Below are 26,163 nucleotides of genomic sequence, written 5' to 3'. Positions count from 1 at the left end.
CACGGTTGAAGCTTCCCATGTATGCGGCAGCCTGGAATTTACCCTCCTGGTTGATTGTTTTTTCAAAAGAACAAGAGCATGGTACCAGACAGCAGACTTTCCTACTCCCTCCCCACCCCCGCGGTCCAACTACCGCCGCCCCGCAAAACCGACTTAAGTTGAATGTGTATACGCACACACAGAGGCAAGAACAGACCGCCTACACGTTGCTCCCGCTTAGAAACAGCCCCTAGGAAGGCCCCGCCCCACATCTTACCCCGCCCACTTGAAGTCTCCGCCCTGCCCCGCAGCTCGCTTCTCCTTCCCTCCTAGAGGCTCTCCACTGCCACCACCACTTCAGTTAGAGGGACCGGTACGTTCAGCCGGAGTGGACTCTTCTCTCTCACACAGGAACGGGGGAATTAAGTGCAACCTAGTGACATTTCTAATATAATTATAATATGCCACAGAGCGTGTCACCAGAGCCTGACCCGGTCCCATGCTCGTGGCCCCGCCTACAGACCGTACACGGAGGCCCCGCCCTTCACGTCATGGAACCTGCAGACTCTGCTGCCTGGAGGCTCCGCCCCGTTGGTCTTCTCCGCGTGAGGGGCGGGGCTGCGACTGCGCGCTCGCGCGCCGGGCGGCTTCCGCAGCGGCTGTTGGCCGTTAGCGCAGCTTGGGTGGTTGTCTTGGAGAAGCAAGATGGCGGCTACTACCGCCGCGGTGGTGGCTGAGGAGGACACGGAGCTGCGCGACCTGCTGGTGCAGACGCTGGAGAACAGCGGCGTGCTGAATCGTATCAAGGTGCGGCGGAGCGGCTACCAGGGAGGAAGGGCGCGGGACGCGGGCGCGGGGCAGTCACGCGGCCATGGCGCCTGGGCCCGAGCTCGTGGGCCGGGTGTGGAGCACACAGGCCCGTGGCCTTCCCTCTCTCGCTGCACACTCCCTCGTGCCTGTCCCTGTACTTTCAGGTCGCAAAACTGACTTATAACTTGTGGGCTTTTTTTTTTTGAAGGCTGAACTCAGAGCGGCTGTGTTTTTAGCACTAGAAGAACAAGAAAAAGTAGAGGTAAGAGCCCCAGACCTTAACGCCGTACCTCTTAACGCCTGGTTTCTAATAAATGAAAAGCCATTCTGAAATAGTTCAGTGACTAACGTTACGGGGATGGTTCTGAATGGTTAAAAGTTACTACACTCTGAAAGTATTAAGGGTTGTACTGTGGAACCTTTTCCCAAATTCTGATTGGTTGGATAAAAATCTGACCATTACCTTAAAAATATCTCTGTTCTTGTGTCCCCGTCCCCCCCTCCCCCACCACCACACACCAAAAAAACCCTAGTAATCCCTGAATGTTTTGTAACTTGGCTTTTCTGCCTACCCCAGCTCCCAGCAACCATCCTGAGTGTGTCCTGGAACTCCCTGTCAGTAAGAATCACAGGATAATCAAAGTCTTCCTGTGCGACAGATCTCCTCCATCCTTCTATGACCTGTATACCTACCCGCTCTTAACTTCCTCCTTCTCATCCTTACTGCTAATTTTTGACTAGGCTAGGTTCCATTGTCCACGCCTTGGAATCTAGGCTAGGTTCTATTGTCTACACCTTGGAATCTAGGCTAGGTTCCATTGTCCACACCTTGGAATCCCATATTTCTTTGCTTTCTAGTCAAACTGTAATGATCATTTGATCCTCCAGCTCACCTAGCCGCTACACCATCTGACAGTAACCCCTCTCTCATTTTTGGAAATGTTTTGACCTCGGGAAGCTTTCTCTATGTGTTTTCCTTTGCATACTCCTTGGTTTCTTTAACAGGATCTTGTTCCTGCGTACCACAGTCCACGTACTTATTCTGCAGCTTCCCTGTGGTAACTTTGTCTAGTGTCTGTACTACATAGTTCCCTTTCCCAGCTTCAGACCTGTTCATTAGACTGAGTAACAGACTGATGTCCCCGAGTTTTCCAGACCTGCTTCACCCATACTCCATCGTCTCCTGGCAGTGTCTGCCTGCCCCTCTTGGCTTAGTTACAGCTTTTCCAGAGCGACACTTGCTACTCTCCACCTGTCATTGGTGCCCTCATCATATGTCTCAGGTCTTCATCCGTCCTGGGTTGGCCATTTGTAGTACATGCCTGATTCTGTTCTTCTGTTCTCCTTGACTAGTTCAGTTAACTCGGTGTCCTAGATTCTTCACACTATGTACTTCTGTGATTTTTCTCCCTCTTTAACTTGAGGTATAATTGTTTGTGGAAATGCACACCTTAAAGTCAGATTTGATAAGCTATTTACGGAATGTGAGGAACACAAGAAAGAAAATACAGGCCCAACCCTTTGAGTTTCCTTCCGCAGCATCTCAGTTATTTTCAGAGCTATGCAAATGGGAACGTGTAAAATGCACTTAGGTCTGATAGTCAGCAGAATGCTGCAGTGTATCCTATTCTTCCACGTAGTCCTCATTTCAAGAATGGTGATCGTTGCTCTAGTCACTGAGCGGATAGTCTTCATTTGCCTAGCCACCCTCCCTTTGATACCACATTGAGTTGTCCCTGCTTTTCCCTTGAGGATAATGCTGCTGTGAATGGTCATGTCCAAATCTTTGCTGGGACCTGATACTGATCTTGAGAAAATGCTTGAGGGTGGAAGGACTGGCTCACCTGCTGGAGATAATGTTAACCTAAAAATGAACAAACCTTCCAACTGTTTTCCACAGTGCCCATGCATTTAGTATTTCCATTCACAAGATGTGAGGCTGATTAAGGACCCCATCATGTGTTACCTATGTTATCCTCACTGTCAACAGTTACCACATTTCTATTTGCAAGAAGGATAGTTTACTACATTTGTTCAGAGCTATGGCCATACAAAGTCATCTCATACACTACTGATTAGTTTGGAATTGCAAATGGTAGCTATCTAAGATTATAAATTTCAAATTGTATGTACTTGAAATATAAACAGTTAAAAGTAAATCTAATGACACACATGTTTTTAAATAAACCATTACAAAAGCAGTGTAATTATAACATGTTGAAGGGCTTGTGGTAGACAATTGTAGGGTGCCTGCCCATCATGTAAAAGGTCTTGAGTCTAATCTCCTGCAGTGTAAAAAAGTGTTTTAAAGGTTGAAATAAATGTCTTCATATACAGATTGGTTTCCTTAACTTGAAAAGTTACTAAATAGCACAAAGTAAGTCCTATGCTAAATAAATAGTTGTGAGATGGATCATAAAACCATGATTTTGTGAATATAAATGTATGTATTTTTTTTTCTTTTCTTTTTTTTCGGAGCTGGGGACCGAACCCAGGGCCTTGCACTTGCTAGTCAAGCGCTCTACCACTGAGCTAAATCCCCAACCCCAAATGTATGTATTCTTTATATCTTTGCCAAAATAAACGTGACTGTTGATACTTAGCTCCGCCTGCTCTCCATTCTGCAGGGCATGCTCTCCGCTCTTCTTTTTTTCACCTACTGACAGTAAAGTTGGGCTGTGGGAACGAGAGAACTTTAATGCACACTTTTTAGTTATTTTAGGGTAAACATATAGCACATGTAAACACTTTATAAACATAAATATTTCTTTTTATTTTCAACAGAACAAAACTCCGTTGGTTAATGAGAGCTTGAAAAAGTTTTTAAATACAAAAGATGGTAAGATAATGTTTATCTCTGAGCTTTACAATTTTGTCAGTATTTGTGGGAAGAGTAGTCTCACTCTGACTCATGTTGACTCTAGTCCTCAGGGATCTTCCTGCCTGATGCTGACTTTACCCAGGAGCAGACCACCATGCCTAGCTTCAAGCTGCCTTAGTAAGCATCTGGACAGTGGGGAGTTGTTGGCTAAAGCAGACGTAGGAGAATAGCAAGAAAACACTAGAATCCGTTTATCAAACACTACACGGCCTCAAAGCTGCAGATTGATGATCCAAATACAAAAGTAGAAACATGGGGATTTTCATACTTAAGCAAATTAGTCACAGGGGAAATATATGATTTTAAAACCTTCAAAACCTAATTTTTTCCCATAGAATGCTTCGGTTCACAAGGAAAATCGGGAGTTCTTTGGGCTCTGTTCATCATGTCTTTTTCTTTTCCCTTGGTTTTTACAGGTCGTTTAGTGGCTAGTCTCGTAGCAGAATTTCTTCAGTTTTTTAATCTTGACTTCACCTTGGCTGTTTTCCATCCTGAAACGAGCACAGTAAGGAAAATGATTTTATACCTATCCTGTGATGTCTCTACAGAGTGAATACTAAGAGAAAAGTTAGAACAATATGATGCTTCACATTAAGTTATTTTTTGTGTTTGCTAGATTATTTTTCTAAAAGCCATCTGACCTGCTTCATGTAACTTGAAGCTGCTGAGAAATAAATGTCACTGTAGAGTTGATCCTACTAAGACGTTAGACTTTGTACTGCAGCTGTCACAGTAGACATCTTAAAACTGCCATAAGTCCATTCACTACACATGGTCCCTTTAAATTTAAAGAAGTCTTTAAGTTTCCAAAATATTCCTTTTGGTACCTGGCTGTTCCTGCTTTATTCTCTGCCCCTAAATCTTACTTCTTTTCTAGATTCAAGGTCTTGAAGGTCGAGAGAACTTAGCCCGGGATTTAGGCATCATTGAAGCAGAAGGTACTGTGGGTGGACCCTTATTATTAGAAGTGATTAGACGCTGTCAACAGAAGGAAAAAGGACCTACCAGTGTGGAAGTAAGTATCCTGTGCTACTGTTTTCTCTATTTTATGTTAGTACTTGTCTACTTAAGTCATGGAGATGAGTATGTACTCAATGAATTGAGGCTTGCACAGAAAGAAGCTACTCCTTTGTTGTTGTTTTGTTCAGGCCACTCTAAGGTTTTATTTTGTTTTGTTGTTCAGGTCAGAGTTTCTTTGTGTAGCCTTGGCTGTCCTGGAACTTGTTCTGTAGATTGGACTGACCTTGAACTCAAGAGGTCTGCCTGTCTCTGCCTCCCGAGTGCTGGGATTCACCTAGCATTAGAAGCTGCTCCTTGGGGTTGGAGATTTAGCTCAGTGGTAGAGCGCTTACCTAACAAGCACAAGGCCCTGGGTTCGGTCCCCAGCTCTGAAAAAAAAAAAAAAAAAAAGAAGCTGCTCCTTAAAACGAAGTGAGATGGACTGTGATGGTATGTAAAGAGTTTAATGAGAGTTAAGCTATGCAGCTGTGCTTGTGTACCTGTTTTGGCTGTTGGTCCTCAGAGTTCAGGAGCCAGGCTGGAATAAATCATAACTCCTCAAGGATAAGCCGCTGCCTTGACCATGTGTACTTCACCTCTCCATCGCCTCAGCTATAAAATGACAGAGTAAGAGCAGCACTCAGCATAGAGAACATCCTCTGATGGGTGTTCTTGTTACTAGTTCATCGTGAAGGGCTGCCTTATACATACGGTTTTAGACATAAAGGTTTTAAAAAAACTTTTTGTCATGTGTAAATGAGTGTTTTGCCTGCATGTGTGTATGCATCTTCTGTGTATGGTGGCCACAGAGTCCAGAAGAGGGTGTCAGGTCCTCTGGAACTAGAGTTACAATGGTAAATAGCCATGTGGGTGCTGGGATTCGAACCCAGGTTTTCTGCAAAAACAGCAGTACTCTTTTTTTTTTTTTTTTTCTTTTTTTCGGAGCTGACAGCCAGTACTCTTAACCACTAAGCCATCTCTCTAGCCATCTAAAGGATTTCAAACAAACAAAAAACAAACCCTGAACTTTTGACATTACTTATTTTTAAAATGTTTTTAAACTCCAACTTTTTTTCTTTTGTTTTTTTTCTATATAGTTGTGCTATGTAGTCTAAGGTGGGCCTTGAGTTCATGATCTTCCTGTGCCTCCTTAGTGTTTAGATTACACGTGTGTGCTATCAAGCCTTGTACAAATGTATACTTTCTTATTAGCAGTTACTTTCCTTGCCTGTCATCTTTCTTTTATGGAATCTTGCTCATAGGATTGATGATCTGACTTCTAGTTGCACACATTATCTTTACCTAGACATACTGTTTTACATACTTAACTCCTTAGTGGCTGCTCCACTGTCTGGCTGGGTGTGCTTTCAGTCAGAGAAACATTTAGCTGAGAGAGGTGGGAGGATCATAAACTACTTGTTGATTCCATTTAAAGATCAGTCAGAATCTGAAAATCACGAAAGCTTGTCTGAATACTAATTGCATTTAAGACATAGTAAATAGATTCTCTGGGTAATAAAAGAGCAGGATTTATGAGAGTCCTGTATCTTGAAAGAGCTCATCTAATCAGGAAGATAGGCTTTTATAAGGAGTTTATGTTTAAATGGTCATCTAAGATTCTATCGAAAGGTGTGAAGCAACTATTTAATGCTGAACTCAGTCCACCATGACATTAAAAACTCAAATTCTTAAAGCAGACCAGACAGATATTTATATCTTCAAAAGGAAATACTTTGCTGTCCAAATTGAAACACTATGAAATTGGGATGTATCTCCACTTTTTGCTACTTTTTTGTTTTGTAGAACTCGTTAGTGGGTGTTGGGTGGGAGCTATTGGGAGGCATCTGTACAAACAATACAAGTGAGCTCAGCGGGTCTGGGTCTTGTTTTCATTTCCATAATTCACTGGTGTTTACTTTTTTACTTTGAAAGGAAGTCTGTCATAACAAATAAAAAATGATAGTTTTTTTTAATCCTAAACTTAGATTAGAAAGGTTCCTATATGAAGATCAGACACATCAGACTCAGTTTTGTTGCTCTTTACCAAAACTGCATTTCAAAGTTTGTATTTTAATTATTAGTGTCTGTGTGTGTTCTGGAGACGATTTGTGGAAGTTGGTTCTCTTCTTCCACCATGTGGGTCTGAGGGAGCAAATTGGCAGGCCTAGCAGGAAGTGCCTTTACCCTCTGAGCCATCTAGACAGCCAGCCCCTACACCTGCATTTTAAAAGCTAACTTAAGAATTGGGTTGCTGGCTTTAGTCCCTGCTGTGGATGATTAAAGACACTGCACCTCTTCTGAGTTTCCCAGTGATTGAGTTCCCTCCTTTTTGGCATCTTTGGCAATTACATCTTTGTCTCTCCTAGAAGCATCCATTCCTGCCGATGGCTTCTCAATCTCTTCACTCATGCTGAATGTTTTTTTTAAGATTCTGCTCTTATATTCGTTGTCTATTTAAAAATTGGAATGACTCCAACTTGAGGTGGAAAGTGTACATTGTGTACAGCTGGGACCCGGCTTTTGTAATCCTAGGAGCAGAAGCAGTTCAGATTTTTGAGTTTTTATAATGTTTCCATAGAGTTTGCCATCCAAGCAAATCCAAGAAGCCATGATGGAAGGTGGACTGGGCAGCTACAGTGTAGATTGAGTGGCCAGTTCAAGGTGGCTAAGGGAAATACTTTGCAGGTAATTCAAATCTGACAGTTAAGTGTGTATTCAAATTAGAGGAAAATTTAGAAAAGGGATTTATGAATAAATGTCAATATAATGCTCTTAAATGCTAAATTTCTATTGAAGTATTATTGGCATAGTCATGTTTTAGTTTCAGTGTGTTTCAGTTTAAATTTTTATTTTTTAGGGTGCACTGGATCTATCTGATGGACATCCTCCATCAAAGTCACCAGAAGGAAAAACAAGTGTAAACTCCACCCCAAGTAAGGTGAGTGTATGGCTGGACAGAGATGGGGGCACTAGGCAGACACCCAGGTACTCTGCTCCCTCTTCTTACCTGTTACCTATAAACTTCCTTTGTAACAAGCTTTCCTAAAGTGTCTTGAAGGTACTTTCCCCTTTTTGATTGCATAAGTGTTTTGGTTTTTTTTGTTTGTTTTTTTCTTTCTTTTCTTTTTTTCGGAGCTGGGGACCGAACCCAGGGCATTGTGCTTGCTATAGCAAGCGCTCTACCACTGAGCTAAATCCCCAACCCCTGCATAAGTGTTTTTTAAAAGTTGCTTCTTTTGTTTATTGGTAATAATTGAATTTTGTGTCTCAGCAGACACTGATACTTGGAAGTATTTTTGTATTGCACTAGTAAGAAGCTTTGCATAAACTTCTAGCTGGTGAGCATGAGGTTCCAGAATATAAAATGTTGTAGTTGAGTTTTGTAGACTTTTTAGCTAGGTGACCATATTTGGAATTATGGTAGTATTTATGGGTTTTTTTTTTTTTTTTTTGGTTCTTTTTTTCGGAGCTGGGGACCGAACCCAGGGCCTTGCGCTTCCTAGGCAAGCGCTCTACCACTGAGCTAAATCCCCAACCCCAGTATTTACGTATTTATGAACTATTTTGACAAGATTTATAGAAAAGTGTACTATGGTTTGTGTGTGTGTGTGTGTGTGTGTGTGTGTGTGTGTGTATTTGTGTGGGGGGGGTGAAGAGAAGGGCAAGGGAGATGGGGGCAAGTAGAGGGAGGGAGAGAGGGAGAGAAAGAGAGAGAGAGAGAGAGAGAGAGAGAGAGAAAGAGAGAGAGAGACACCAGACCAGACCTGATTTTAGGAATACTACATGAAGGAGAAAAAAATTTTGAACACTTAAATTTAAAATCAAGGATGTGGTTTTGTTTTTATTTAAATTATTCTTTTTTAATTTTAAGAATTATTTATTTTATGTATGTGAGGTTTGTCTTCAGAAACACCAGAAGAGGGCATCAGATCCCATTATAGATGGTTGTGAGCAATGGTGATGTGGTTGCTGGGAATTGAACTCAGGACCTCTGGAAGAACAGTCAGTGCCCTTAACCTCTGAGCCGTCTCTCTAGCCCTAAGATGTATGTAATAATAGTGGATTTGAAGTGGTGGTCTCCCAAAGCTGATAGAGTACATCCTGACGGCTTCTAGTTGGTCCTGTGAAGTAATGGGTTTGGGTCATATCTTAGTCCACCCAGGCTGCTGTCATAAAGTGGCAGAGACTGCATCGCATATGAACAGCAGACATTGACTTCTCACAGATTGAGGCACAGGCAGATTTGATGTCTGGTGTAGGCCCAGTTCTTTCTCTATAGCCTCATGTAGGGGAAGCAGAGCTCAATGAACTCTTTAATCCCATGTACAGGTACTCCACGCTCTTGATTAATCATTCCCCAAAGACCCTTCTTAATACTTTTCTTACTGTAGGATTGGGATTTCAACATGATCAAGGTTTTTAGGAGGGTGGGTAGGCATAGCTGCACAGTTCATTGAAGTTGAGTATTGAACTCTGACTTTCCCATCAGAATAGGAAGATGGTGTGCAGTCCATCCCAGCACAAGGCTTCATGTGGGTTCAGGGGTGGGACATGCATTATATAGATAAAACTGGTGTCTTAAATCAGGTGGCCTTTGGAGCTTGTGAGTATACTGCCAAGTACTTAATTGCCAAGTGTCTTGGTACAGCACACTGGTGTTATTTATGGCTTGTTCTTTGGCAATTTGTTCCCTTTTTAAACTTTGAAAGTCAAAAAAATATTTTATTTGTAGCTAGAGGGGTTATTCTGTTGTGTGGCCTCTGAGATGGCCAGGCCTTTTCAGATAAGGAGTATTTAAAGATGTTTCTTTTTTAATGATTATGGAAAGCTGTAACCGTGATTGACAGAATAGGTCATGAGTACATTTTACAAAATTCTTTAAATACTGACATTGTCAATCAATGCTTGAAGCGTTGACCTGCTTGGAAATCTACTTTTTAGTAAATTGTTCTTTATAAGAGTTACTGACACTCCATTTAAAGTATATCTTCAAGAAGAGAAACATAGTAAGATGTTATTACATGTTTTATTCTCTCTGTATATTTTTTAATATCTAAGAGTTATGATAATACTAAGTGTTTTAGGAAATATTGCTGTAAGTTCTTACAAAAGAACATTCTCATAGGCTAGTATAGAGGCCTGTGTCTCCGGTGGGGAGGGGTGCCACATTTCTGTCACCTTTCATTTCTTCTCTCAGTGTAGTCTCCTATGTTGTAAGCTGGGGTTAGAGTGGCCCTTTAAGAAACACCCAAGATCTTGCTAGCTGTCCAGGTCTGGGGTCTGTTTAAAATACATCCTTGCTTTGTCACTTGCAGTACAATTCCGTTACATACCTGAAGAATTTGAGATTCTAGCTCTCCACTCCTCCTTGTCTCTCCATGATTCCTCACCAGCCTTGTGAGCCCACAGAGTGAAAGTGTAAGTGTGAGGAACACCAGAAAGTTGTAGCCTAGGATTGGATTCAGCCCAGCTGTTAGGAACCAGCTTTGTGTGCTCCTGGGGAAGGGCAAGTAAAGTGTGACAAGCCCACAGCAAGCTGCTTAGGACTCTCTCCAGGCCACTGTAGAGTGGTAGGAAGAGCAGTGTGAAAGAAACCAGGCTGCACACTCAGAAGCGGTGGGGCAATAGCCAGTGCCTGTTGCTGACCAGAAACCTGCTGGAAACTGGTTAAAACGGGTGGACACTCCCAGAAGTTATGAAAGGAAGCTGTGGAGAGGAATATATTAATTAAATTGTCCAATTACAGAGTATTATCTAATAGGAATCTTTATTAGTTTGGTATGAGTTAGTTTATTTTTAAAAATTACATTTATGGTAAAATGTCATTTTATTCTCATGCTCAGATACCAAGGTATAAAGGACAAGGTAAGAAGAAGACAAGCGGTCAGAAGTCTGGTGACAAGGTAACATGCATGAGGGCAGAAGAGCAAAGCAGCCTGTGCTGAGACAGGCCCTCAGACACGGGGCCTCCTGCTGGCCTGGGTTCTCAGCTTTCCTCTTAAACATGACTGCCATCTGTTATCAGACCTAAGGCACAGGCCTGTCATCTAACTTACGTGAGAGGGTAAAGGAGGACTGCAAGTTGAAGGCCAAGCTGGGCAGTTTAGTGAAATCCCATCTTAAAACTACAAAGTAAATATGGAGGCTGTGGAAACTGTCGAATGGTGTAGAGCACTAGATTAGCATGCACTGAGCTCAGTCCTCAGTAATAAAAAGACGAGGTGCAGAAGAGTGTGGGAATGCATACTGGCATAAAACAAAAATAACGTTCAGTCTCTGTAATTCGAATAAGACACAGTGATTTAATTTTCAGTTCTCTAGGATCCCTCAGTTCTCTGTGGAGTCTGATGTATAGACATTTTTCAAAGTTACAAATATCTGAAATAAAGGCTTTTATTTAAAAAAAAAAACAAAAGCAAAACCTTAGATTTGCCTAGATTTGTCTTTAGCTGTAGTGCTTTTAAAGGGAAAAACTCTCTGCATTCACTGTTTATACATTATTCTATGAAAGTATGTTCCATTGTCCTGTTGGAACATCAGCATAGTAAAAGTGGCTTTGTGTGAACTCAGTCTAACTGGAGAGGTGGGACAGCCTTGAGACTATGTAAGGACATTAACCTGTGGTTTGAGATTCATTGTATTGTTTTGAATTTTTAAATTAGATGCATGTTTCATAGAATTGAGTTCTTATAACTTTACTAGTGTCTTAAGTCTTTAACTCTAAACCTTTTGAACGAATTAGTACATAAAACCAGTGTATACAAAGAGAATGGTTTTCCCTGTAATGTGATAGAGCTGTGGTGGGCCAGACTTGAATTCATGTGTTCTCTGACCTGAGGGGAATTGAGAACCTTTTGGGCCCATGTTTCATAGTGGAGACTGTAAGTCTAGCTCCTGGTGTTTTGAGTCAAGACTATCTCCTCAGTCACTTGGAAGTCCTTTTATCCTTTTCTTCTCTGGTCTTCTTTCTGAACTGCTTTCGTAGCCAGTATGAATCTCAGCGTTGCCTCTTTCTAGCCTTTGTTAGCTAAGCCCTTTGCTCTTTCTTGAACCTTTCCCTTTTTTGCTTTGCCCTCTGCATGCAGTAACTTTTCAGTTTCCAGAACATTCTTAACGACATAATCAAGATACCTACTGGCATGTAGTGGTTGGGGTTATGCCCACCAGAATGCCAGTGGGAGCCACTGCTTTGGCAGGTGAGTGCCATTTCCAGTTGTCAGAACCTCATCCATGTGATGGACAGACACAGTGTGTGTGCTGTGTGTAGAGAATTCAGAGGAACTGAGCAAAAACAAGGAAGCCCAGGGTATTGTTTCTCATTGAGCTCTGGCACTCTGAGACAGCCTTGTGGGCAACTGTTGAGAGGCCCAGACTTGTGCTAATTGTGCAAGTACTCTTTTGAATTACTTATAGGCTATCTCAGTGTGGCCTTGTGTATCTGCAGTCCTAGCACTCTGGAGACAGAAGCAGATGATTGCTGCAAGTCTGAGGCCGGCCAGGCTTCAGTACTGAGATTGCCTCAAGAAACCCAAAAGCAAATGTGTGTGATGTCTATGTAAACATAACTGATGATATAAGGATTTTTAAAAACAATTTCGGTAAGGTTTTTTGTTTTGTTGTTAAACAGTAGAATATATACATTCAGAACACAGAGTTAAAGTTAAATGGGAAGTAATTCTTTAATGAGTTGTATTTGTGAAGTTGAACATATACCATAATACACTTGTGGAGGTCAGAGAACAACTTGAAGGTGGGCTCTCTTCTTCTGTCAGATGGGCCTGAGGCTTGTGCAGGAGCTTTGCCCTGCTGAGACATCCCCCTGGCTGTGAAGGGCGAGATTTAGAGCTGTCTGCTCAGGTTTTCTTTTTTACCATTTTTTGTTTTTGTTTTGTTTTTTTTCAAATAATGTGTCAGTTGTCTGAGAAATCAATATGAGAAAGCCCCAGTCACCAAACTAGTTGGACAGCATAAGCTGGGCTCCATGCAGGCAGTGGGTTAGAAAACTCAGTTGGAGGGGAGGGGAGAAAGTGAAAGGAGGAGTTGGGGGAGGAGAGAAAATATGTTCAAAATGCCATTCATTACAGGAAATTCTTAAAGAATTAACAAAGAATGTTTCTTAAAATATAATAAATATAAAGAACTAGGACACCTAGATGTAGTGGTGTATGCCTGTATACCAACACTGGGAAAGTAGAGGCAGGAGGATTGCTGCTTCAAAGCCATTCTGGGCTTATGTACTGAGTTCTAGGCCAGCCTGAACTATAGAGTGAGACCCTTTCTCAAGAACTCAACAGCAAAAACATCGTAGCAGACTTTCAGAACTCTGCTCATTTGGGTCTTTACCATTTAATTAGAAAAGCAAAACAAGATGGTATTTTTAATATTTACCCTCAGTGCATTCTTCCTCTCTTCCTACTTTGTGACAGCACTGTGGGGTCGGGTGGAACTTGAGGGCCTCAGGTGCCAAAGCACCTCTGCAGCTCTAAAATGAAGTCCTTTGTATCACACCACTAAATGTTGTCTGAGAAGGCATCCTTCTTCCGTTTCCACACTAATGTATAATGAGGCACATTTGCTTTAATTCTTAGTAACATGATGTAGGTCATTACTCCTTCCCAGATAAATTCAGGCGAATGTTGATTTTGGACATTGGTAACAAGCATGCTGTGTGTCTTTCAGGCTAGGTTTGTTTGTCTCTGGCTGTCTATACTGAGTGTGAGCTTTTTCTTATTCATTCCTCACCATGAAGTTGGGTGAGTGGGAGGTAGGTAGTAGGAAGCACTTACCTAGCCCTGGACTCCCTATCCCTTGAGCCTCTGGACTTTACCTCTTGGCATTATCCTCAGATGATTCAGAGCTGTAAAGGGCAAGAGGGCTGAGGGGACAAGGATGAGGCACCTGGCAGGGGCCATTCTGTCTTGGGCTTGCTACTTAAGGCTGTGATTCTGCTGAGTGTGTGTATGATGTAGATGACTGACTGCTGGTAGGAAGCGAGTTTCTCTAGAAACAGAGGTTTAAAGATTTGTCATGGATTCTAGAATTCTGCAGTATTAAGGTGAACAAATGAAACTGTTAAGTATAGTACTCAATATAATTGTAATAATATTCTTTCAATACTTTGTAAGTAAATATTAGAAATAGTAAAAGTAAACTTCATAAGCCATCAATCTAAAACTGCTTTTGTCAGAGTGGAGGAGGAGGCAGTGTTAGAACCCTGTGTGAGGAAAAGAAATAGAGCAGGTAGAAACTGAAATATTTTGTCTATTTATGAACAGTGCACATTAAGTTTTTACTTTGGAAACCAAATTATATTTTTCTGTTTTTCCTTCAGTGCTGAGAATTGAGGCCTTTGTCTGGCAAGTCTGTTACCATTGAGCCACACCTAAGCCCTTTTTCAGGTTCCTAAAGACAGCAATAATTCGATTTTTGGCTACTAGACAAGGAGTTTTTTTCATTGTGTAACCTTCCTCTGATGCTCATTTTCTATTTTTTTTAAATAATTGATTTTTTGATTATTTTATTGGAAAGTTAATCCTATACTAAAGCTTTAAAAAACTTTTTATCATAGTTTACCATATAGTTTAATCTTGAGTTCCATCAAAGGGAACGGTTGATGCAGTACTGTTTAATAAGTCCTTACATTTGTATTAAATGACAAAGGCTAAGTGTTGTATTATAAACAGCTGGGACTTTCTTCAGCTTCTGTACTGGAATAGAATCTGGATCTGGAGAAATAGGGCCTGTTATTTCCTTGTCTGAAGGCATAGCAGAAAGAAAGGTGTCGGTCTTAGCTTAGCTTCTGTAGTGTGAGGCAAGCCTGGATGGTGGTCTTTCCCTTACAAGTGGACCACTCTGGTTGTGTCTGCCTCCAGGCTCACATGTCCGCTTCTGCTGACTAGCTCCCTACTGGGTTAGGAAACTTGGTTTTCACGTTCATTAATGGAACTGCAATAGTAGAATAAAATCAATAATCCTGTTATTTTAAAAGTGTATCTGCCATACTGTAATGTCCTTCTCTACGAAACCCGGCTTCCTTGCATCACTAGTACAAATGTCACTGACACCAGACAGGTGGTGTCCATGACAAGCATGCATCAGCAGGCTCTTCAGTCTTCTGTGGTCTGTGTGGGCTTGAGCTGATGATGTGAACTCTAGGAGGAGGAGAGCATGTCCTGGAGACACTGACTTGTGAGGGTGCTTTGTGTGTGTCTCACTCTGCCTCCTCCCTCATAACTTTCTCTGCCAAGTTTTGAAGAAGAGAGTCACCATCAAAGCTTCTGTGGATGTGTTTAAATATCCTAAGACATGTAGTTGCAGTGGCTTTGAAAAAGTCAATTATTAAAACATTTTCAAATAAAAAATTGAAATTGATATGAATTTAATTTAGATATATAAAAACATGTAATAATTTTGTTTTTCACAGTACCAGGAAAACTTGAAAAAAAATTAGAAGGGAATTTTCAAAGTACCTCCTTAAAAGGATAACTTGGATAATTTTTTTTCCAGGCATCTCTTTGTGATTATTAGTTTATTATTAATAACCCACAGACTATACAGCTCCATCTAAGTCCCTAAAACTAATGTAGTATATGCCTTGCTTCTGGCAACCCCCGCCCCAAAACCTCGAGTCTAAAAATGTAAGTGTGCATCTTAAGCTGCACTGTGCTGTCTGCATGTGGAAAAACAGCATCGCCTGCGTAGTGCCCTGTGTGTTTATCTACTCCACATCTCTGCTGCCCAGCTTCTTGCCTTGCTGCTGATCAGCTCTGACCCAGCCTGTGTGTGTAATTTAATGTACACATACTGACCTAAATTTAAGTCTGGAGGAAATTCATGTCTTAAACACATTGTCTAAAATCACAGAGTTAATAAGCCAGAACAGGTGTTTTCTAGGTTTCTTATTTCAAGTGTTTTTTCTGGAGCATCACAGGGCTCTATTACAGTGTTATACTCTGGATGTAGGGGCAAACTCCTGTCATCCCAGCCCTTGGAACCTAAGAGGCAAGGAGATGGAGTTCAAGGTCATCCTTAGCTGTACAGCAAATTCATGGCCACCTGTGCCACATGAGACCTTGCCTCAAAAAAGGGAGGAAATGGGGGAGCTAATCTGTTGTTCATTTTACCACGTAACTACCCTAGGGGTCTTAACAAGTTACATAAAAACCTTTGTGTTCTGTTTTAAAATCCGTACAGATAAATATATCCTACACGTATAACCTAAAGATTGATTGAGGCGCAGCACTCATAATTCTCCATAATTGTTAGCCACTGCTGTTACTACTGGCATTGTTTGTTGTAATTGTTGTTATTAATATAGATTGAAGTGTTTGGCGACTAAAAGAGGTATGGCCAGGTGTAGACTAAAACTACGCTGTGGTTCTCAGAGTAAACCAAACACTGTAATAGTTCATGCTGACCTGGCTACATCAGTGGGGCAGGAAAGAAGTGCTCCTCCATAGGAACTCTTAACCTTGGATTAAGCTACAAAAAGGATTTATGTGCCTGCTTGTGTACATTTCATGGGGTGCAGGTCGGTACATAGCCCAGCAAGCCTGAATTAAGGTAATTGCTGTAGCCTGGGTCTGCTTGTTATACATAGGAGCATTCAAAGGCTTTTATTTGGTGCTGGGTAGAATACTGCTCTCTTCTCTGATGAATAATGCAACTTTATTTTGTGACGTAGTCTTCATAACTTTAATGCTCTCTCCTGGTTGCAAGCTGAAAGTGTGTTCAAATATTTTACGCAACAGTGACACACATGTGGAATGAAAAGGGAAACCTGTTAGAATTGAGAGTTGCTATGTGAATTAGGCATAGTAAAGGCCTTTTCATTTAGAAAGGAAGGGAAGAAATAGTGTGACCATATTTCTTTAACATTTTGTCATTCGAAACATGCCCATGTCAGGAAGCCTCAGATGAAGTGGGAAACCTTAGGATTACACTGCAGTTTCTGTTGTTAAAAGCTAGACACACGCGCTTACATACATGCAGCATACATGCCCATGCCCCTGTGTTGACTATTGTTTAAACTGTTTTAGAAGCTTTATCACCAAGAAGAGCTCTCTCTCCCTCTTTCAGAAGACCAGCAGCGAGACCAGTCAGAGTGAGCCAAGTGTCTCCTTGTCAGAGTCCAAGAGTAAAAGCAGCCTGCACTCACTGGTCCATGAAACAAGAATTGCATCTTTCTTAAGCAACAGCACTGTAGATGCCAAAGACAAAAGTGCTCTTTGTCCAGATGAAGACGATGTGGAAGGAGATTCTTTCTTTGATGATCCCATTCCTAAACCAGAAAAAACCTATGGTTGGTGAGTAGGCTCTCCTTCAGATTATATGACTCATGATTTAAAAACAAAATTTCACTTTATATTTTAAAACTGATAATCTGCTAGTAACTTTATAATTATTAGACCCACAAATCGGATGTTCTGTTTATAAAGCCTGCATCAGAACCCTTCTGTATAACAGGAGCTGTTTCAGGTTTCAGTTTGTTTCAGGGTGCAGCAATGAATTCTGACTCTTGCCTGGGAGTTTACCCTCAGAGGCAGTGAGGTAGTCAGCAAGACTCGTCTTCAGCGGAGATGCTGCATGGTAGGCAGTATCAGGATGCCGGGGACTCATCAGTTTCAGTAGCTGACCAGAGAAGGCTGTAGTCGGGGCCCTCTTGGCTTAGGTTCATCAGGAGGAAGAAGGACAGTGTGGTCACAGAGGAGAGGGTTATGTGAGTTGGAGGTAAATCACGAGAGTGTGACTTCTGGCTAAGATTGGAAGCACTGAAGTCTTGACCCAGCCCACACAGATCCTTGCTGCTGAGCCAAGTCCATGCAAGGGTTTCCAGATAGCAGGCTGTCTGGATTCTTCAGGAGCAAAATGATGGAAAATAGGTGGTTTAGGGATGTTTTAAGGTCAATTGTAAAAGGATTTGCAGATAAGTACAAGAGAACCAGGTGATAAACAGGGTGGCTCCCGAGGATCTACACTTGAATACTCAGAAGGTCAAAACCCATAAACAGAAGTGGAAAAAAATGGGAGAAGCTGGATTAGGTGGCACAGATGGGTGGCCTGAGAGTCCTGAGTATGACAAGTTAGGATCTAGATGTTGGTGGGCAGGATGTACCCTGGAGAGAGCAAGGGAGTCATTGGTACACAGAATACTGAAGCCATAGATTAGGAGATCACAAGAGTGGGCCAAGCACACTGGAGGTCAGCGAGATGAGCAGGAGCATAAAGGAGACTGAGGAACCATGGCAGGAAGTGCAGGAGGCAACAGCTGCAGTGACATCTGAAAGTCACACCCACATGGAGGTTAGTAATGACTTTGGCTGTCAGTTTTGTTGGACTGGAAATAGGACAGATAAAAGGGTTACAGTTGACCAGGAAGGAATGCAGGGGGAGGATTAAAATAAGACTTCCTAGTGAGTTATAAAAGGGTACAGAGAATAGAGGTGTGGGGACTTAGATGGAATATGAGTCCCGGTGCATGTGTGCATGTGGTTGTATTTGGGTACAAACACTCGTGTAAGAAAACGATACCTGGGGTTTAGTATAAGAGAGCAAAGAATTGCTGGAGTGCTTTTTGGTACTGGACTCCAGGAAGGAGTTGCCAGCAGGATGAAGAGCGTGTACAGTGTGGGCCTGATTCGCAGTACCTGGGGAATTAGGAGTAAGCTGAGGGGAAAGCACAGACTAATACCCTCAACATCAAAGGCTCTGCCGTTTATGACAGTGTGTGCATCTGTGTTTGTTGACTCCAGTACTGTCTTGTTTCTGGAAAGTGGGGGAGGGCTTCCAAAGTGCAGACTTTAGAGAGTTCACAGACAGTCGTAAATTCAGGGAGCTGGAGCTTCACTGACAAACTTAGCACACGAATCAGGGATCTGTAACCACAGCGTGCTCTCAGTCTGCATTGCTCTGCAGATTTGCTTTATGATTTACAACCTGTAAATTCTTTTCATTTCCAACCATTGTACGCATATAAAACTTCTTTAAATTGCTTTTTTATGTTTACAGAATAAAAGACTATAGTGACAAGGTTTGAAATTGTGATTTACCTGTCAATTGCTTCCTGTTAGGAGAAGTGAACCTAGGAAGCAAGTGGGAGGTCTGGCTTCACTGTCTGACAAGCCCCACTTAAGGAGTGGTCTCAGCTCCCTGGCAGGAGCCCCTTCACTAACAGATGCTGAGAGTAAGTACTTGAATACTCTAGGTTTTGTTTTCTCCAGACAACTGTGGCGTTCATTGCTGTGCTGTGGTAAAATACCATGACCAAAAAGAAGCTGAGGAAGAAGGCACCATTATTTCAGCTGACAATCATAGTTCCTCATGAGAAGTGAGGGCAGGAACTGAAGCAGAGGCCATGGAGGAACAATGCTTACTGCTTTGCTCCCCATGGCTTACTCAGCTTCCTTTTTGATAGAACTAGCTAGGCCCACCTGCCCAGGGGCAGTGCTCACTGCTCAGTGAAGCTGGGTCCTGCTACATCATTAGTCAAGATGTCCCCCAGACTTACCTTACAGGTCAGTCTGATGGAAGCAGTTCCTTAGTTGATTATTTAGTCTTCCTAGATGACTAACTTATGTCAGGTTGACAGAAAACAAAAAAACTAGCTAATCACATGTGATAGGATTACTGTGGGTTTTTTGTTTTTTGTTTTTTTTTTTTTTTTTTAGGTTTATTTATTTTATGTGTACACTGTAGCTGTCTTCAGACACACCAGAAGAGGGTGTAAGATCCCATTACATACAGATGGTTGTGAGCCACCATGTGGTTGCTGGGAATTGAACTCAGGACCTCTGGAAGAGCAGTCAGTGCTCTTAACCACTGAGCCATCTCTCCAGCCCGTTTTTTGTTTTTGTTTTTGTTTTTGTTTTTTTCCTTTGGGTTTTTTTTATACACAATCCTAATTTTAATCAGTTGGACAATATTTTGTTATTTTCCCAGGCTAGCCTTGAACTCGTGATCCTCCTGCCTCTGCCTCCTTCAGCAAATCCTACCGGTGTGCGCCACCACAACCGGCTGTTATTTTCATTTCTTAATGTAGTCAGTAGATATCATTTTGTATTCTTTGCTATGCTAATTAAGATATTTGTTAACAAACTGCCTTTTTAACTGATTTAGACTATTGATAGGTGTGTGTGTGTGTGTCTGTGTGTCTGTGTGTCTGTGTCTGTGTCTGTGTTTCAGCTTACAGCTTGACTTAAACTTTTTCAATTTTTACAGATGTGATACACATTCAATACTCCAAAATTAGTCTTGATTTTTCTCTGGCTACAATGTGCATGTCCTTCCGTGTTTTAACATGTTCATTAGCCACATGATCACTAGGGAAGGCAAATAGTGCCCTGCAGAGTGCTGCTTGGTTTGTACTATTGGCCACTTAGGATGAGTATTAGAGGCTGTCCCATTCCAAGCATGTTTCATGGACCTTTAAAATAACCTGATCTTTAAAGGAAGTTCTGGCATAGAGTGATTATCCCAGGACTCACTCTGCCCTCAGGAGCCTACATCCGGGTGCTATGAGTATGAGATCCAGGGGAGAGATTGCTGGCACCATGTAGGATAGCCAGCCTCTTGCACTATGCCATCCTATCATCCCATCCCTACCCCTGGGACAACACTGCTAAGTCTTTAAGAAAGCAGGTGTGGACTTCACCCCATCACAGTCAGTTCAGTGTTTAATCAGCAGGTTAGCTGAAGTAGATCCACTTGGACTTCACAGGATTGGGTTTCATGTATATTTTTATTTTGATGGTTATGTTCTAATAAAGAATAGTAAAATCTGATTTCTCTCCCCACATGAATCCTTTACCTTTTTTACCAATGATAAATACCCAGGGAATGATAGTACATGATTCCAGCCTCTGTTGATTATAATTTATGACTTCTAGGTTTTTCTGTATGCTTAGGGGTATAGATGTCCCATCCAAAAGAGAAGTTGCTGTGGCTTAGAGAATGTTGTTCTGAGTTCCTTTCATGCAAGTATTTTTTGCTGTGCACAGGTAAACGAGGAAGCACGGTCTTGAAGGATCTGAAATTGGTTGGTGAAAAAATTGGATCACTTGGGCTAGGTAAGTAGATTTCAGTCTTAGCATGGTTGTTGAGACCGTCCTCCAGAGTAAAGTCTACAGAGAGAGCCTTCCTGCTGCTGTTTGGCAGATATTGAGGAGCTATCATGTGTCGAGCTCAGCCCTGCTTGAGGAGATGACTACAGCAACAAGCTGGACAGACCTTTGTTTCGTGGTGTTCAGATGATAGTCGGGGAATGCCCTTGGCCTGGGCTTTCAGGGAAGACCTCCAGAAGAGGCTGATCTCGTCAGACTGTAGAACAGAAGGGTTTGGCTAAGAATGGGTTAAGTTGGTGCAGGGACAGGGCTGTCTCTGGGGGCTGTGAATACAAGATCCAGACCACAGGGAGTCATGTCTAGTGCAAGGCTCATACTTGTAAGAGGACAACTGTGGACTGCTGTGTTATTTGGAACAGGTATAAGTAAATGGAATTCTGTGAGAGTTAAAGGGCCAGTGTGCACAGAACTGAGTTGTGGGCACATTGTAGACTGGTGTAACACAGAGACCTCAAGAGACCCTTACTCTCTCACTGACCTGAAGGAAATGGTATAGCCGGGGCACTTAGCCATCTCCTGTCCTCTGTAGATTGATATAATGCTAAGTTGCTCTGTTGTGAGAGCACTGAACTCTAGCGGGGTTAGAGCACTGCTTCTCAGGCAGGCTGAGGAGAAAGTACCACAAACTTGGGCAGTTTGTGAACTTGGGCATGTTGTGGGGCAGTGCAGAGTATCTCTCCTGTTTCTGGACAACCACTCTGGTTGAATAGTAGGTGAAAGATGGAGAGGTTTATGTAAAGATTCCAGCTATAGCCCAGACTTAGGGTAAACTGTGCCTTTGTTTCTCCTCTGTTAAGTGGAACCAATAACATGCACCTCAGTTTAAAGACTACACAGGATGTTACCATGTCTACATGCACAACAGAACAGAGCCTGGCTCAGGGCCTTACATGCTGCTTTCCTTTGTCTTCCATTTGCAGGGTAGATGTTCTCTGAGCTGTCTTGACTCTTGTTCCTTACAGTGCCCTGGAGGCCTCCTGGGTAACTGCTGAGTGGCTGCTGGAGCTGCCCTTCCTCAGGGTCTCCTGGTGGCTGCCTGGCTGGCTTGACTCTGTGGCCTGATCTCCTTCCTCCACATTAGGTGTGATGGAGGAAAGCTCTTTATCCTAGCACCTCAGTGCATTTTTGCCCCTTTCTTTGATCGTGACACCTCAGGTACTGCTCTGTCCCCTCATTCTGACATCATGTTTCACCTTGTGATGGTTCACCTTGTGCCAGGCCTTGGGCTCCCCCTTTTCATCATTCTTGTTTTTTTTTATCAAAGTGTAGTTCCCTGCTCTGCTGAAGATAGCTGAGTGTAGGCTGTTGGAGCAAATAAAGTGGCAGGTCACTTCCCCCTCTGCTGGCATTGGCGCACACCTTGAGTTGAGATTGGCTGTTGTACCAGTGTCGAGTGGCAGCATAGTAGGGCGTCATCAGACCCTATAGAAATAAGTAGTAGTTGTTTAGTGGCTGTCATTTGACCTGTTTCTGTTGTACTGTGCATGGCAAGGTTGTGCACTTGGTGAGGAATATAGAGCTGTGGTACTGGGCTCATGCAGGATAATGTCAGAGTGCAGCTCCCACCCTAGGAAGAAACTGCTTTTGTTATTCAGAGAAACAGCCTGTTTTGTTCTACAGACAGTGTGAGCTTCTCAGTGAGTGTAAGCTTCTAGAGTCTTGACTGAATTACTTAGAACCTTCAGGATTTCTCATGGGTTCTCCTTGGACATGATTTAAATATTGTTTCATGGGAATTGGATTTCACAGGAACAGTTTTAAAATAAAGCTTTTCAACCCGATCTATTTTACGTTAACAGATTAAAAGTAGGCAAATGAGCTGGGCTTGTGGCACACACCTTTGATATTAGCATTTGGGAGGCAGAGACAGAGACCTCTACCTAGACCTCTAAATTTGAGGCCAGCCAGGCTACATAATGAGACCAAGTTAGGTAAATGACCCCTTCTAGAGATTAAAGTCTAGCACAGTGAGTACTGTTGGGATGGTACAGCGACTACCTTAAGTTTTCTAAGACAGTCAAGCTTGTTTGTACCAAAATATTAAAGCAAAAAATACATTAGCAAAAGTCACTGTTCATTTTACATTGTCCACGTTAAGACATGCTATACATTACATAAGTATATGTGATTTATAGTAAAGGTAAAAAGAAACACAACTTTACAAATGGCGTGTTTATAAACACACTTTCCTGTTTACAGCAAGAGTAGTCAACCATAACAAATTTCATAGAGTATTAGGTCAGCTCAGCAAGTCCTGGGAATCCTCTCCAGCACATATCTTATGGTATTTATTATTTTGGTTTTGTTTTAATACTTATGTATGGGCTGCTTAAACCGTGCTTAAAAGCACTGGTTGCTCTTTCAGAGGACCTGGGTTCAATTTCCAGCATTTACGTGGCAACTCACAACTGTCCATATCATAACTAATTCCAGGGGATCTGAGACCTTCCAAGGGCAGCAGCCAAACAGCCTGACACACCTGCAGGCAAAACACCCACACACATGAAATAAAGATTAATTTTTAAAAGTTATGGGCTGGAGGGATGGCTCAGTGGTTAGAGCGCCGACCGCTCTTCCAGAGTTCCTGAGTTCAAATCCCAGCAACCACATGGTGGCTCACAACCATCTGTGATGGGCTTTGATGCCCTCTTCTGGTGTGTCTGAAGACAGCAGCAGTGTACCCACATACATATAAATAAATAAATACATAAATAAATCTTTAAAAGTTATACAAAATGTTTGTTTAGAAATATAAAAAACACTCTTAGCTCATAGGCTAATACTGGTCAGACACAAGAATGAATGCAAAGGAAACAAGTGATAGGCAGGTGTCAGGGATAAAGACTGGGACAGAGCTCATGTACACAGAATGAAGAGAGTCACAGTCACTGGCTGAGCAGCGTGTACCAGGCACATTTAATATGTGCTTTGTTAAATGTACTCATAACTTCAGAAACATGTAATAACCAGGAAGGCAGAGAGCCTCGTGTGTGGTAGCACACTAGTCATTAAATATCTTGAGTTTGAATTAACTACAAATGCCAGAAGGTAGAGAATTCACTTGGTTTAACTCACATCCGCCCTGCTCTCCTGACTTGGTTTCCTCTATTGTATTGTCTTAATTCTTGGAGACAGCAGTCGGTCCTTAGAGGCTCCAGTATATTATCAGCTGTCACTCTTGTTTGTATAATGACACTTGTAGACTGGCCAAGGTTGGGGTTTGTTACCAGAACATTTTCCCTCCTCTCTTCCCTTGAGGACCAGACACTGCCTGCGTTCTCTCAATCCCTTGCAGCCCCTTAACTTTTGTGGCTGGAGATAGAGACAACCTCCTTATTCCAGAGAAGAGCAACCCAGAAACTTGTCCCTGCCTGTTAGTTCTCTTCAGGGACTCCAGTAAAGAGTCTCTGCTGCTCACCCCATGCCATGCCTTTCTCACCTCGCACTGGAGCTCTCATCCCAGTCATCTCCAGCTTTGCCACCTACCCAGCTTTCTAACTTTCATTCTTGCTTCTCCTACACATGGTTCTCCTTGTGAGAAAAGACATCAGGTCATTCTTCTATGCTACCAGCCCATCATGCTCCACAGTGGATGTCTCAGGTGCAGTCTTCATTGTGTCAGGCTTTGCTTCTCTTCAGGAACACATTCTCCTGGAACTTGTCCCTCTCTGCCTTAGATTTCAGCTTAAGCTGCCTCAATTCTTTCACCCTCCATGCTACCTTTTGCTTTGTTGTACAGTGGAGCCTCTCTCTGTGTTAACTGCTGTGCTGTGAGAGACCTCTGTCACTCCAGAGTGACAACTCCAGAATAGTCAACTACTGTAAGAGAGTGCTCTGCCTCCTCTAGGTCTTGAATTCTCCTCAGGTCTGGCCCCATGTTTTGGAGGACCCAGAACAGTATAGGCGGCAGCTCTGAGCAGTTCACTCTCCAGCCAGGGTTTGCCTGCCCTGCAGCCTCCTCTTGTCCCTCAGATACTTCCTGTGCACTTCCTAGCAGCCATTCTTTTCCATTGGGAGTGGTTGTCTTGTTTCTCCAGCATCTTTCCTTGACTGCTCTAAAAGGCATCGCAGTAACAGCCACTGCAGTTGTCACTGAGAACTATAGGTTAGCGCCTCAGATTCTTGTGTATGTGAAGAAGCTTCCGGTCCTTCTGCATTGATGGCAGCTCCTCTTCATGTGGTGACTGCATTTGGAACCTCTTGTTCACCAAACCCTATGAATTCAAAACTTTGTGGTTCGGGCCTGGTTGTGCTCAGACACAACCATGAAAGAACGCCAAGCGCCCTTTTGGGTGATAGGCCCACATGTGCCATTGCCTCTTCACGACTTCTGATTGCTTTTAGAATTTTCGATGAATTGTTGAGTTGAAGGTCATGGCAGTTGGAAATAGGGTGGCTAGAGAAGTTGATGGTACCTTGCTGTTGTGTCTTTTTCTGTTTTTGTGATAATGAGGCTAGAGCTCAGGTCCAAAAACATGCCAGGAAGTGTTCTGCTATTGAGCTCCACCCTGAGCTTTGCTTCATTAGGTCCCAGGGTAGACAGCATCATGGTGAGCTCCTTGATTGAAACTAGAACACAGACAGGGTATTCACTACTTAGGATATGATGCAATGACTTGAACATTTTTTATTATTTGCCTTCGTTTCATGTGATAAAAATACTATTCCTGGGGATGGAAAGATAGCTCAGTGGTTAAGAGTTAAGTGCTGCTCTTGCAGAGGACCAGGTTCATTTCCCAGCACCCACTTGGCAACTCACCACCACTGTAACCTTGGTTCCAGGGACGCCAATACTCTCTTCTCCTTGGGCACCAGACATGCACATGGCACACGTACATACTCTACATGCAGGCAAAATATTCATGCATATAAAATCTAAAAAACATTTAAATACTATTTTGATACTCATGTTTTCATGAAGTAATATTATTCAACAATATATTGTTTTTGGAGGAAACCGCTTATTTAAAATAAGTATTGGGGTTGGGGATTTAGCTCAGTGGTAGAGCACTTGCCTAGCAAGCGCAAGGCCCTGGGTTCAGTCCCCAGCTCTGAAAAAAAAGTATTTAAATAATATATTTAACATGTTCCTTTTTTTAAAACTGATTGCCAGGATCTGGAGAAGATGAGGACTATGTTGATGATTTTAATAGGTAAGAAACACCTTGAGGTGAATATGTAAGTCTTTAAAAACCTTCTGAATACAGATATGGTAAAATTACATTGAGTTTACTTTTGTTTAATTCTCTTTTTTATATTGATTGAAAGTACAGAAGGATAGTTAATCCAGAGTCATGTTTGGGTGATTTTTTCACCTTACAGTACAATCAGATGAGTATGTATGCCGTGTTGGAGGGTTGGCAATAATACAGAAGT

At 42.3% G+C, this 26,163-nt stretch overlaps 1 protein-coding gene across 4 annotated transcripts in view; it reads left to right on the top strand.

The window, feature by feature from the left end:
- The first annotated feature begins 655 nt into the window (after positions 1 to 655).
- Cep43 (centrosomal protein 43) overlaps positions 656 to 26,163 on the top strand; it is a 30,471-nt gene continuing 4,963 nt past the window's right edge. Inside the window, exons 1-11 of one of the 4 annotated variants that reach the window (XR_015640602.1) lie at positions 656 to 786; positions 998 to 1,051; positions 3,574 to 3,628; positions 4,087 to 4,175; positions 4,548 to 4,685; positions 7,527 to 7,607; positions 10,513 to 10,534; positions 16,748 to 16,974; positions 18,739 to 18,851; positions 20,665 to 20,733; positions 25,901 to 25,940. Coding sequence is in view for 3 of the 4 variants with exons in the window: in NM_001101008.2 (NP_001094478.1) it covers positions 685 to 786; positions 998 to 1,051; positions 3,574 to 3,628; positions 4,087 to 4,175; positions 4,548 to 4,685; positions 7,527 to 7,607; positions 10,513 to 10,572; positions 16,748 to 16,974; positions 18,739 to 18,851; positions 20,665 to 20,733; positions 25,901 to 25,940 (1,028 nt within the window). In the remaining variant the exon portion in view is untranslated. Of the gene's footprint in view, positions 787 to 997; positions 1,052 to 3,573; positions 3,629 to 4,086; positions 4,176 to 4,547; positions 4,686 to 7,526; positions 7,608 to 10,512; positions 10,573 to 16,747; positions 16,975 to 18,738; positions 18,852 to 20,664; positions 20,734 to 25,900; positions 25,941 to 26,163 lie in introns of all 4 variants that reach the window. The other 3 variants (NM_001101008.2, XM_087589624.1, NM_001440245.1) reach the window with 3 other exon arrangements.

The sequence above is a fragment of the Rattus norvegicus genome, chromosome 1, assembly GCF_021556685.1.
Source record: "Rattus norvegicus strain SHRSP/BbbUtx chromosome 1, alternate assembly SHRSP_T2T, whole genome shotgun sequence".
Lineage (NCBI taxonomy): Eukaryota > Metazoa > Chordata > Mammalia > Rodentia > Muridae > Rattus > Rattus norvegicus.
This window is presented reverse-complemented; position numbering and strand designations above follow the sequence as displayed.